The 13,247-nt window shown below is 50.9% G+C and overlaps 5 protein-coding genes across 5 annotated transcripts; 2 read left to right on the plus strand and 3 right to left on the minus strand.

The window, feature by feature from the left end:
* Positions 1-102: 102 nt before the first annotated feature.
* P153DRAFT_102315 (uncharacterized protein) lies at positions 103-1,195 on the minus strand. Its single transcript, XM_033661865.1, has one exon. It carries the CDS (start codon positions 1,032-1,034, stop codon positions 447-449), a length of 588 nt encoding a protein of 195 aa, XP_033528362.1. The 5' UTR covers positions 1,035-1,195; the 3' UTR covers positions 103-446.
* Positions 1,196-2,103: 908 nt separating this feature from the next.
* On the minus strand, positions 2,104-3,272 carry P153DRAFT_363003 (DnaJ-domain-containing protein). The gene is made up of 4 exons (XM_033667273.1): positions 3,191-3,272; positions 3,125-3,142; positions 3,012-3,072; positions 2,104-2,962 (listed from the first exon to the last, which is right to left on the minus strand). Exons 1-4 carry the CDS (start codon positions 3,192-3,194, stop codon positions 2,347-2,349), a joined length of 699 nt encoding a protein of 232 aa, XP_033528363.1. The 5' UTR covers positions 3,195-3,272; the 3' UTR covers positions 2,104-2,346.
* Positions 3,273-3,778: 506 nt separating this feature from the next.
* P153DRAFT_353193 (ArfGap-domain-containing protein) lies at positions 3,779-5,859 on the minus strand (the record flags this gene model as incomplete). Its single annotated transcript, XM_033666421.1, has 5 exons — positions 3,779-3,847; positions 3,888-5,453; positions 5,508-5,618; positions 5,677-5,693; positions 5,745-5,859. The coding sequence occupies 5 exons, from the start codon at positions 5,857-5,859 to the stop codon at positions 3,779-3,781; spliced, it is 1,878 nt and encodes a 625-aa protein (XP_033528364.1).
* Positions 5,860-8,793: 2,934 nt separating this feature from the next.
* Positions 8,794-9,418, plus strand: P153DRAFT_353194 (uncharacterized protein; the record flags this gene model as incomplete). The annotated part of the gene is made up of 3 exons (XM_033666422.1): positions 8,794-8,959; positions 9,018-9,270; positions 9,331-9,418. The coding sequence occupies 3 exons, from the start codon at positions 8,794-8,796 to the stop codon at positions 9,416-9,418; spliced, it is 507 nt and encodes a 168-aa protein (XP_033528365.1).
* A 1,456-nt stretch (positions 9,419-10,874) lies between these two features.
* P153DRAFT_102338 (uncharacterized protein) lies at positions 10,875-12,745 on the plus strand. Its single transcript, XM_033661866.1, has 2 exons — positions 10,875-11,405; positions 11,455-12,745. The coding sequence occupies exons 1-2, from the start codon at positions 11,004-11,006 to the stop codon at positions 12,436-12,438; spliced, it is 1,386 nt and encodes a 461-aa protein (XP_033528366.1). The 5' UTR covers positions 10,875-11,003; the 3' UTR covers positions 12,439-12,745.
* Positions 12,746-13,247: the final 502 nt, after the last annotated feature.

The following is a 13,247-nucleotide window of genomic DNA, read 5'->3' on the forward strand; positions in this document are numbered from 1 at the left end:
TGTCGGTAATCCATTGTTTCCTGCTGGACTTTTCTCGTCTCAAATTATCCATGTCCATCCGTCTTCTCCCTGTTCGGCATATCATTGTATCTCACACTTCACTCGACAATCCAGGTTCTTCACACACACACTCACACACACATACACTATCCCATCTTCCTCTATCACTTTCGCCACACTGATAAGTAAAGTAAAGAAAAGAATATTGAATTTATCTGGTATATAATCGCGCGGGCATTCAAACAACCCGTTCCCCGAAACAAGCAAGCGGCCGTAAAAACGTCTATCTATATATGTAGTGCCCATAGACAGACAAAACCGGTATAAAAAGAGAGATAAGAAGGGAAAGGAAAAGGAACCTGAGATCGTAACTTCATACCATATCATGTCGTACCATACAAGTGCGTCCCGTCCGTCCATCCAATTATCGCCACCCAACAAACTCTTTACACAAACTGCGATACCATCTTAGCCAAGCTAGCCAGACTACCAATCGTCGCCGTCGCGGTGCCAATCCCACCAGCCACGCTCTGCATATCCCATCCTCCGCCGCCGTATCCACCGCCGCTATACGCGCCCGCCCGCTCGGGTCCGTAGCCCTGGCTGCCATAGTACCCTCCACTGCTAGCCGCCCCCGTGAGAGCCCGTCCCCGTTCTCCTGTATAACCCGCGCCGTTAAACCCGCCGCGCGGGCCAGCCATGTCGGGCAGCGTGACGCCGAACTGGCGGGCGAGGCGCACAAGCAGACCTCCGCTGACGAGCGGCATGATGACGGCGAAGAAGACTTTGTATGGGTGGCGGCGCGCGTACGCCATTATCTCGCGCAGGAAGTGCCGCAGCTTCGCGTACAGGTGCTGCAGGTACGAGTGCCGTGGGGATCGCTTGTAGCGCGATGTCGACGAGTAGTGGCGTGAAGACGTCGAGTAGGCACTGCCTGCTGTGGAGCGCGCGCGTGAGGTGGAGCGGCGGCGGGAGGAGGAGCGCGAGTGGGAGGGCGTGTGCGAGGGGGAGAGGGAGAAGGGGTTCCAGCCCATGATTGCGGTTGTAGTTGTGGATGTGGGTGTGTGTGTTGTGGTGGAGGTGTTGGTGTTGGTGAGTCGTGGGATGTGGTTTGGAAGTGTGAACGACGTGTCGTGTCGGGCCGAGGCGAGTAGGATGGGGTCGATTTGAATTTAATTGGATCGTTCGAGGAAGGCTTTTGAGGATCGACGTCGAGATACCGTTGCGTGTGTGCTTGACCGACTCGCGCGCAATCACCCAATCTTTAAGCAGCCCAGTCGATGCAAACGTGTCACCGGTGACTCTTCTTAGTAAACGTGTCTCAATGACTCTTTCGTCGCCAACGGCTTCAAGATATGCTAACAATAGTGTTGGAAAACGTGGCGGGACGACTCGACTTCCTCCTCACCAACGAAATAGGTTTCGTCAATAATAATCCGTCGCGAAAGTTACGTGTTGCAGTGAGTCTTGCTATGCCAGCGCAACACAATACAACCCAATCCTTTCGAACAGCCCAGCCACAGATCTTGTGGGTCAAATTGGGCCTCAACAGCCTTCTTTTGTTTTGCCCTTGCCACTCGCCTTCTTGTTATTCGCCGATTATCACCTCGTTGAGCGTCACACAGCAGTAGTCCCTGTCCAGTGGCAGAGCGTAGTAGTAGTGTCCGGGCGCTGGTCAGGTGGGAATCGCACGGTTGGGGGATGGGAAACTCTCGAAGTCACAAAGGATCCGTCGCCGGGTTGCGTGAACTTGTGGAGTCGTGTCAAAGGCGATCGTGGAGCTAACAGACCGCTTTTTGGTGGTTGGCCGGGATCCCTGCGTCGTGGTGACGTTGGACTTGCCGCGACACCCGGCATATGCTGTGCGATGTCTTGCGTGAACGAGCTGTGAAGGGACCATGATTGGTTGCGCTGAGTATTCAGGAACGTGTATGGTTTGATTGAGGAGTTGACAGTTGTACGACGATGAGTGGGGCGAAGATGCGGTGAGGTCTGGACAATATGGGAAACGGGTACCTGAGCCTATCATGCAGTGTTCAATATTTCAACACTTTCGTAGTTGCATATCAGCTATAGCACAACGTTATTTGGCTTAGTATATTGAATTTGCGTGTGTGAGATGGGGGTTGTAGTTGAGATCAAACATACACTCACGCAGACTCAGGTCGATCTGGCTCAATTGTACAATAACGAACAAGCCACTTCCAGCGTTCAAACGTCCGTAGTTCTATCTAATAAACCAAGCATGCTTGTACATGCCGCATTCTGAGAAAATAAGGATATCATCATTCATACAGTTCACCACCCTGCTCGCCCCCAGCCCTTCATCCACTAACTTACACCTCCTCACCCCAAAGCGGATGAAAACGCCTTCGCCGCAAGGTCAGTGAGCATCCTTGCCTTATCCGCCTGCGGCAGCTCCTGGAATACACTGTAGACACTCTTGCCCTTCGCATCCCTCACGTTGCCCAATCTATTGCCCGCCACAGCACCAGCCATCATGCCTGGGAAATTTGCAACGATGAACCCCATTGCGGCGCCACTCAACCCGCCAACGATGCTCCAGAACTTGCCCGTCGGCGCCGCGTTTTGACCTTCCGCCATGCCTTCTTCCCGCAACATTTCCTCGAAGATACCACCAAACTGCTCCTCGGAGAACTTGTTATGCGAGTCCTCGGTGTTGCCTGCAGGTGCGCTGCCGAAGCCGAACGCGGACCAGGGGAAGCCGCCTCCAAAGCCACCACCCGTGTTTTGGTTGGCCGTATCATCAGCGTACTCAGACTCAGGTGTTGCGGTGGACCCAGTGAAGGGGTTGTAAGAACGTGCTGAATCGTAATCACGTCGTCGCGTGGGGTCGGATAACGTGTAATAGGCGTCATTGATGGACTGGAACCTCTTTGTGCGGGCTGCGCGTTCGGGGGAATCGGATGGTACCCGGTCAGGGTGGTGCTTCAGGGCCGCTCTTGAAGGTTGTCAGAACAATTGTGAGGAATAGATGAAGGGGGCGTTACTTCTTGTAGGCATCCCGGATCTGCTGTTGTGTTGCTTTGGAGTCGACTTCAAGGACCTTGTCTACACAGGCGATCAGAAGGGCAGCATGTATAGTGTCAAACAAAAAGCCTACAGTAGTCCACTGGAGGCGCTATTCGATGTTAGTTGTAGCCTAGTCGAAGAGGTACTCATGTCATACCCATGATGATGAAACTCGGATATTATAGTTGAGGATAAAAGACAGAGACCAAGGAGGGGTTTCAGTGATATCAGATCAGGAGGACGTAGACAGTTGGGGAGTGAAGCGCGTGGTACGGCCAAGGTAGATGCGGTTCGATGGGCAAGGTGAGACTTGCAAACGCTACGTCATCGCTCGTCAGGGTCTTGTAATTACAGTAGCTTGACCACTGTGTCTTCTAAGATATAGAATATTTGTATTGTCATTTACTCTGGTTGAAACTATGTCTTCAACTTTGATCTGTTTGACACAGACAAATGCAACGTGAACTTAAATTTTTGATTGTTTGAATTAGCTAAAATGATTACGAAGCGTGCCTATGAAGTTGTCTCTAACCCCCACCCCAGTACGATACCATTGAAATCCCAACCATATACATTTCGCATCCCAAATGTCCTCGAACAAGGTCCTGATATTTCAACCAACCCTTTATTCCTATGTACATGCCCACCCCAACGCATTACCGCCGAAAACTCGCACTCAACCCCGAAAAGGCGTCGGGTGAATGCCTTCCTCCCATCAACCCCGAGAAGTCCACACTCTCATTACTCACATGTCTGACCCCTTGTGTTTGCGCCGCAGAAAGCGGTTTACCATGCTGAGGAATTCCCTGGCTTGCTGCAAAAGGGTTCATGTGACCAGACCCTATAGCACTTACTGGCGCTGAAACTGGCGCGGGCGAGGGTAGCGTCTGCGATCGCTCGGGAGGTTGAGGAGCAAGTTGCGGATAGTTGTAAAGCGCAAGAATGGAAGACTTGTCAAAGGGGTTGGCAGTTTGCTGAGGTCCAGATGGTTGGTAATTTGGTTGTTGATAAGTCTGTTGTTGATTTTGCCATGGATTGGGCGCCTGGGCGGTGGGCGTTTGTGTTTGTTGTTGCATCATGAAAGGGTTTGACGCTTGCTGCTGCTGATGTTGCTGTTGTTGGGTAGCTTGTTGTTGAGCGACATACTGTTGTTGTTGATACTGTTGAGGAACCTGTTGTTGCGCTGGCGGCTGTCCAAACGGATTTGAATTCAAACTCATGGGCGTGAAGGTCTGGCTCCGAGATGACTTCAAAAAGGGATTACCCGGGCTGGTTGGAGAAGACATTGGTTGGTACTGCGGTTGGGATGGGAAGAAAGAACTGTATTGTTCTGGAATTTGCGGCATAGGTGGCGGTGTAAAGGATTGCTGAAAGGGGTTCGTTTGTGAGTACTGCGGAGCTTGGGGCTGGCCATGTCCTCCGGTTCTGTTTGGAAACAACGGTTGTTGAGTTTGCTGTAGCTGTTGCGGTTGCTCGTGAGACAGTTGTAGATTTTGGAATACCTGGTCTATGCCTTGGTGTTGCTGGACCTGAGGCTGTTGCTGGTAGTTGTAGTTGTATTGCTGTTGTTGTTGTTGTTGTTGTTGTTGTTGTGGTTGCGACTGCTGAGCAAAGCTTTGTTGCTGGTATTGCCCTTGCTGAGCTTGTGACAAGAATGGATTGTACGAATTCGAAGGCGTTGGCTGAGCAGAAGAGTTCCCATACATTTGTTGCTGGGCCTGACTTTGCGAAAATTGATGCGACGGCTGCTGCTGAAGTGGAGGCGCAGCAGCATCTAAAGCGTCAAACGGATTCATAGACGTAGTCGGAGCAGTTGTTGTTTGCGCGTTGTCGAAACTAAGGCCATTCGTACCGGATTTCGTGGATGGAGTAGGGGTGCTCCCTCTTGACTTCCCAGTGTTTTGCTCACCCAGCCTGATCAGCGCTTCTACGGTCCTGTCCAAGTTGCCGTTCAGCCCTTTCAACACGGTAGAGTTCCGTTTGTCATCGGGGAAGCCCATGTCTCGCAATGTCGCGAGCTTCGAGTCCAACCCATCGCCTGACGTATGTATGTTTGACCCAAAGACTCGAGACGGCTTGTTTACTCGCGGTGGTGAAGTTTCTTGCCCGAATCCCCCAATACCGGGTGACACCGGAGGCGTAAGGTCTCGTGGAGTATTTGAAGATTTCCGTAGTCCAAACCCAAATCTGCCAGAGGGCTTTGGGGGGAGTGGTGGTGGCCTATCGTCGGAACTCGTGCTGCCCGTATTCTGCTGCGTGCCTAATCGGGGGTCGTTCATGTATGCTCGCTGCTCGTACTTCTGCCGTATGTATCTTTCCATGGCACTATCCACCTCGTCGACATCGATGGGCGTCTGGGCTTTGTTGTTTCGTGGAGTGTATATTCTGTTCGACTCGATATTGCCAATGCGCTTCATGTTCTGAGAATATGTCAGTACTTGGGCTTGTTTGTCGGAAGTAGTTCTTCTCCTTACATCGACTTGCGCGTTGTCCCACTTGTCCATGCTCAGCGATTTGACCTTGGAGATGTGTGTTCCGAGCTTGCGGTGTAAGGCTGCGCATCGCATGCACAAGAATATGCCCAACTGTTTGTGGTCAGCATCCCAGACGTTTCCTAAGAGCGATTCGAGTGGAGAGACGTACACTCCAACTTGCCCATCCTGTATTAAACCGTCAGTAAGCAGGAAGCAGCTTGCGCGCACCGTACTTACCGGGATTCCTCGCGCCGCAGTCTGCACATGTGCCATTTCCGGGGACAGTCTTGATCAGCTCTTGCAGCGCACGCTCGTTGCGCGCTTGCTGCCGTTTGTTCAATGCGGAAGCCATCGTCTTGGGGGAAGAGGAGCGTGTCGCACGACGAGAGAGGTCAGGGAGCGGAAGAACGTGCACGGGGCGACGCGCAGGGATCGACTGGGCGGAAGGACGGCGAAGACTGGCTGGTTGCGAAATATAGCACAGATTATTGTCCAAACGAAGACATTTCGAGGATCATACAAAGAGAAAGGAGACCTCGAAGCCTCCTTGGCTGGACGCCATGACGAGTAATGCATCCCGGCCGCCATCGCACATGGCACTTCCCTAGGCCCCACAAACTAACGACACCCCGGCATCACTGTCGGAGCTTGCCATGCTCGCTCAAGGTACGCGATCGAGCTTCATTCAAGGCCACATTGACATTGGACTCGATGCAACTTGTGTATCGCCAAACCCCGCAAGCTGCTCGCTTTGTGGGAGGCCCTCAGACTTGCAATGTTGCGAGGAACGAATCTCAAAGACATGGACCCAGTCCATTGAGAGAGCCTGTCAAATAGCCTCGAGGCATGAGGAAGAGCTCAAGCATACATCGAGGACTGCAAGAAGGAATGTCTGGTCACGCAGGTGGTTCCAAGCCTCATGGAGAAATCGAAGCAAAGAACCTAAAAGTGCCGATTCAGTCTAGAACGCAAATATGACAACCATAAGGTGGAAATTCAGTATGGCCGTTGATTGATCGTTCATTTGTATGATTGTGTGTGGAGAAAACAGAACCTTGACCGGCCAGCGAAGTTTTGCTCGCGAGACGCCAAGCGCCAAGTCATCGGAACAATCATCGGACCGAACAGTGCCTATGTCAATTTTCTCCGACAGACTTTTGTTTGCCAACAACGACCAACATCGTTTCCAGCACACCGCATCTCGAGCATGCTCTTCGATACCGAACAATCAATGATAGTTGTTCTGGATCATGCTCGCCTTGCGCTGTACTGCAGCTTCCCCACGATTGCCTGCTCCTTGGTTCAGTTCTACATGGCCTTGGTGCAACATTCCTTCTAGTGGGAGATCGAAATAGGTTTTTAGCAGGACCGTGTCTACTCCACCCTACGTATTGCCATCCTTTAAATGCGTAGGACTATATCACAGACAAACATATTTTTGTGATGTGACTGTTGTCGTGGCGATGTCGTCGAAGCTCGCCCGTTGAGGCAAACGGTACCCAACGTTTTTCAGGGTTACATTACTTTCAGCCTATGTCCACAGCCACGTTCAAGCCACAACAGCCATCGAATCCAGACTCTTTGATCGAGGCGTAGACATCATAGGTTACGAAAGTTTCTTGAGAAAGTTGCCGGGCACAAGGCGGTTGTTGTTGCCTGTCGCATGGGGCTCACCGTGTCGGCGTCTCCAAGGCTCGATATATCCTGTGAATGAGAAAGCTGCCGTGCGTTGTTGCCGGGATATCATCTCTAGCTGCCTCTCTAGTTGCATGCAGAGTGTCGAGATGACGACAATCATCATCAAGTCAAAATCGATACTGAGCGGTCTGTTTGTACCTCAGGAATTGGGTGGCGCAGCTGTCAGACCGTCCCTGGCCAATGGGAAAGCTGCCGTGGCTTAGTGTCACCGCAACTTCCAACGCCCAAACTACTTACCTTCACGCTTCTTCCTTCCACCACGCTGAACGGACATGGTTTCCTCACCGACTGAGCTCTTCGTAACGTCATATTTTGCTGGCGTCTACCCGCATACGATATGCGCCACGCACGTCTATCGTCCTCAGACGCTTGGAGCCTGGCCTGCTTTACGTGGAAGCCTACCACAGAGCTGAGGCTGTCTTACAACACCGGTTCACTATATGCGATGCTAGCAAGGGCTGCGTCGTTTGTTGGCTGCCTAGCTCGTAGCCAGAAGCTACGCGATGATGTCAAACTGAACCACAAAGGATCAAGAGTTGTGGCTGAAGCACTGCCACTCTGTGATTGAAGCTAAGGAAAAGCAGTTACCAAGTGCTTGATCAAGAGCGGTAAATGCCATCAGCATTGCTGCCTTATCAGAGTGATGAGGCACGATCAAAAGCCATTCTATTGGACTGTGCCAGTTTGACAGTAGGAGACCATGCAGGTACCTTCGAATCGAATCGTATCTCACTTACCGGAAGCTGCATGGTTCTGCCCTAGCTGATGGTTCACCAATTGAATCAATTCCACGTCGGGCGTTATCCACTACCCATGGCCCCTTTTCTAGACTATGGCGTTTTCGTCTTCACTGCAATCGTCTGACCAACAGTTATCGATACCACGGAAGGACGTCATAACATGGTGTATTATTAACCTCACGGAAGAGCCGAACTAACGGACTTCAATCCCTGAGCTTCTCCATTTAGGCATACACTTTCTGTTACGCAAAGACCAGGGGAAGGCTACCAAAACTCATGGGCAACAATCAGTCTCTATCCATCCACATTCTAGTCAGCTGAGTCGTGCTACTAGAATGACGGCCTATCAAGACTTTCTCTACGGGAGTTTTGGATCTTGCATATATGCCAAGCCGACTACAATCTCGTTGTCTCCGATGCCATCTCACTTTCGTCACTTCGTGCGGCTGAAGGCTAGCTGTGGGTCCATCCCATCATAGTATGGATATCTGGGTGCGGAATCCGGTCAAGTCTCGTTGTTTTCCTTCGACTGGATTGTATCGAGTGTCTTTCGACTTTGCTCGGACTCAAGGAGTATCCTTTCGCTAATAGATATTGAGCTCTGCACAACTAGGCGTCAATATATAAAGTACATACAGCCCATCACCCCAGATCTAACTAGAAGTCGGGTTCATTGTTGAGACATCGGATGCCAAAGACGACCAGCAACCCTGGACTTCGGATTGGAGATCCTACCACAGCTTCTTGGTGTTCTCGGAGGGTTTCTTTGCTGGCCGAACACAATCTCTTGAGAGCACTCACTGCTCAGTTTATCGGCGCATTTCAGGCTTCCACGGAATGGATTGAGGATGGCTCAGAACTCACATTCGGATGAGCAGCAAACGCAGTCGACACGGAGTGGACTCTCAGTCGAGAGTAGAGAGGCGCCAAGAATGAGATCAGATGAGTGGTCGCATGTGCGAGATGCCAACGAAAGAAGGAAAATCCAGAACAGACTTTCACAGCGCAGGTTTCGTACGTACCGAGAGCCTCCCACAATGTCATGAGTGATTGACAACTGACATGTGGATAGGAGATAAACTCAAAGACCAAAAGCAAGAGACAGAGCGTGAAGTGGAGAATCAGCAACGGGCAGGCAGCTCTTATGCAACGCCAGATCCCGATGACATCGATCCTGACCAAGACCTATCGGGACTTCCTTGGGGAGGGATCTCAATGAAACATATCGTCAAGACAGGTAGAACAAAGGAGCAATACTCCCATCAGAAATCTCAGGGGAATTATATGCACGCTAGTACTTCCCGAACTGATGGCGGAAGCAGCAGGTGAGATGCCCAGTGTGAGTCTGCCCTTAGTGTCAACTCGCATTGACTTACGCCGCGCAGGCTTGGACTACGCCTCCCGCACCAATTTGCCCAAGCGTATCCAGCATGGATGTACTTAAAGTACTCTCCCTATCAATACCTAGGATGAGGATCACGATGACGCAGCGGCACATTAGCTAGGTACCAAGACATGTTGCCTGCCATTACCTGGCGCAGGCTAGCCGCTTCAACATTATAAGTCACATAATTTGCGGCTGTGCCGCGAAAGTTATTGTGGACCTAAGTTGCTACGCCGCAAGCTCGCAGCAACCCATACCTGATATGGCATGCAGCTCGCTTTCCAATCGTACTCAATATTTGTTCGTACGGCGGTTACATTGTGTTTCTTAGTGGTTGATGTCACATCTGTACTATCTCTTCTGAGTGAGTCTGCATTGCTGTTAATGCACAGTCCACATCGCAAGTGGCTGCCGTGTCAATAATGTAACGATCCAACGCACTACGCCTCTGCAGTTTTACTCGAGATTGATGGCAGACGTTCAGTTGAGGTTGCAATTCTTGCCCCATATTCTATCATTCGAACAGTACCAGCTTTGGGCATACGTCTTGAACAGAACGCAAGAATAATCACCGTCAACCTCAACCACTTAGTAATCGGTTCCAAGCGAGTATTGACACCTCAGTATTCATTACTATGTTTTGTCCGACTGGAACTGTAGTCGACTCGCTAGGTCTAAAGCCTCGACCCAAGGCTTTCACGGTGGAGGCGAGGCTGTCAACGGATTGTATCCCCGTTGCGGGCAAAGATTTGGATGGATTCTTGATCTTTCAGTCGGTCAGCCTTGTACTTTTGAAAATAGTGGAATGAGTGGTGGTTGCAGGGTTTATACACTCCCGGTCCATCACCCAACGACTCAGACGTGTAGAGCCGAGCCTCTTGGTCGAAGCACCACTTGCAAGCTTATCCACCTCCATCGAATCTACCGGTCACGGTATCAATCCGAGGCTTTTTCGCCAAAACTTTGGGCTGTAGCGTGTGCGCTTCTGGTTTTGCGCGCAGTGCATATCGATCACGAGTTTTGTTGCGGCTATCGTGACGTGAACGCCTCGCATTGCATGAATTGCAAGGCTGTTCCGCAATGGCTACCGAAAGGAGGTCATTAGCGGCAATAAACTCTTCCTATTCGACGATGAATGCGCATTAATATGCCTCAAGTGGATAATGCCGAAAACCTCAATCGTCACTAATTTAGTCGTGCTTGGAAACCGCGCCTATTAACGTGCTATCATTGGTGCACCAACTGATGCGATCGTGTGAACCGGAGGAATGCCAGTATAGCTCTGCGCCTGAAGCAGGCAAGGTGGTTTTTTGAAGGTAAGGAGTACAGGCACAAGGCTTTCAACTCAGGAACAGAGGCGTGTGGCGTCGTAGTCATTGGCCCTATGTGGATACTTTCGTCCTCTTTGACCATCATGCGCGACTGCGGCGTCTCCAAATATTTCCCGTGCCTTCAACTGTTTTCCGAACAGCCACACCCGTTCCATACACCTGAACGCTCTACCTACGGCGTGGAAGGCAGTTCCTTAAGCGCCGTTCAAACGATGAACGACTTGCAGGACCGAGTTGACGGATCAGTTAGGTTTGTGGCGTGGAGATGGCGGAGTCGAGATAGTATATATCTTGACGTTGGGCATGAGCAGATACAGAACATCACAACTCCAACTACTTCTTCATGTCAGCTGAGCAATTTGAGAAGCTCTCTCTAGCCGAGGCCATGGTGACAACAAGAGCTGGCACTGCAAGGGCATCGGCAGCCAGGAGAGCACCTTTACAAAACCTCGACCAAGACCAGCCAGTACCTTCAGTCGAGTCGCCTGCTTCGCCAACACCATCTCTTGTTGTGTCGACAAACAACCTGCGGTACAATGTCTCCGCCTTCGACACCAATCTGCGCAGAAGAGTCAAGAGGGGACTGGAAGACAACGAGATCAGGATGAAGTACTGCGCAGTTTCGGACGATGAGGACGAGACGAAGTACTTCCATCTCGATGATGATATTACCGTGGCAATGGGTGGAAATCTTCGCGCGCCCAAATGTACATGTGGAGCTAACGAGAAGGGAATCGCTTGCAAGGTATGTCTCTCACCACTCTTTCATCTCAACTTTGCTAAGTCATATAAAGCACATCTACTGGGTGGGAGACCAGATTGTCTCAACGACACCGAAGAAGTCCAGACCGGAGACTCTACGTCTGTCGATGGATGGATCGACCTTCCAGGACCTGAAACCAGCTGATATCGTGGACGAAAAAGGTCTGGAGGATGTAGCCGAAGACCTTGGATGGGTTTTCCAAGACGAGGACTTACCTGAAGATGAAGAAGAGATGAAGGATGCTATCATCAACATGCTCTCCGTGTTCGAACCTCAGGATGCCCTGCCAGGAGAATTCAAATGCCCTGAGTCCCCCTTGACGTCCGAACGGGCGAAGAAGTATCAGGAGTTTGCGGAACTCTTTACTCAGTACGCCACCCGAGATCCTGGACTTTTTCTCGAGGCACGCAACATCATCGATCCAAACTTCCAGTCCCGCGTTTTCTTCGACAAGATCGGCACGCGCATCACTCGGACTTTCAAAGCTCTGGACAAGTACATCGCTCACGGTCCCATGTACGCCTCTCCAGACAAACTCAGGTACGACGTACAGAGTTGTGCTGAAAAGCTCAGAGCTTTGGTCAATGCCATTGACGAGTTCTATCAACAACAAGATGAGGATGAGCCGGGCACTAAAGACGTCGCCGTGCGAGCAGGTGCAGCTCTGGTAAGGATTCTGGATCTCGTCGCCGATCGCAATGCCAATGCATACGAGAATATCACCTGGGGCATGGAGACTCCCTCGAATCCTGCGGAGAACAATCTGTTTGTCGCGCTGATCGGGGAGCAAGACGACGACGAGCCGATGTTCGTTCTCGACGCTCTCCGTGCGTTGCCCCAGGAGGATCTTGTGAGAAACCACTGGGAGACGCTTCAGAGCATCGAACAGAAGCTCCAACGACCTGAGACACCTTCGGACTATACGATGACGTTCCGCAGAGTCGTCTATGACAGTCGCAAGAGGGCCGCTTCCGAAATCCGCGGAGGCGAGGCTAAAAGGGCCATGCAGGAGTAGGCTCTACGACATGGTGGCGAGAGCAGCAACAACGGCGATTATAACATTCCTTCGACTCGATTCTGAAACCCGACTTTTTCTGGAACTGGGTAAAGTAGGGTATTGCACTCCTTTTGGGTTGCGTCCTGTTGGCGTTGATGGAATTTTGGATTTTTCTTCGCTCCTTCTTGTAATAGCTTTGTTTTTCTACCCTTCTTCCTGTCCTTTCCTGGACCCTTTATTTTCGATTCTTTGTGTTCATTTACGGCATTTACATTTGTTTACCAGGCTAGCCGGGCCACCCTCATCTTCGACACTCTCATTCAAGAACAGTTTTTTTTACTTTCTCTACGCTCGTTCAGCATGCAACGGCATGGTTTAGACTTTATCGCTTCCCTTGTAGAAGCATGCATTTTGCAACTTCTTTTGGTTCTTTTGGAAATTTGTCGACTTCTTTGGGAAGTATTTTTGCGCTTCGCTTCTTACACTCGTTGTGGATAACTTTTATACCTTCTCTTCTTACACTCTCTGTATATATTTTTCAACAACTACTTGCCTACTTGCAACCATACATCTTAATGCATTCTCGTGAAACATCTGACGTGCATGCAGCATTGTGTTCGTTATCTTGACGACTATCCTCGTAAGTCGCGCAAACATGGTCGCATGGATCGTGAATGCTCAGCTGACGTCCAACTGCGCCTGCCCCCACAACCACGCAATAGGCGCCCGCCAAGGCCCCGGGGTGTGGAGCACCGAAACACTGGGTGATGGCAGAAATAGAAGCGAATGGTTATATTCGGAGTGAAACACACATTGACGGACCGCGA

The sequence above is a fragment of the Dothidotthia symphoricarpi genome, assembly GCF_010015815.1.
Source record: "Dothidotthia symphoricarpi CBS 119687 unplaced genomic scaffold P153scaffold_2, whole genome shotgun sequence".
Classification (NCBI taxonomy): Eukaryota; Fungi; Ascomycota; class Dothideomycetes; order Pleosporales; family Dothidotthiaceae; genus Dothidotthia; species Dothidotthia symphoricarpi.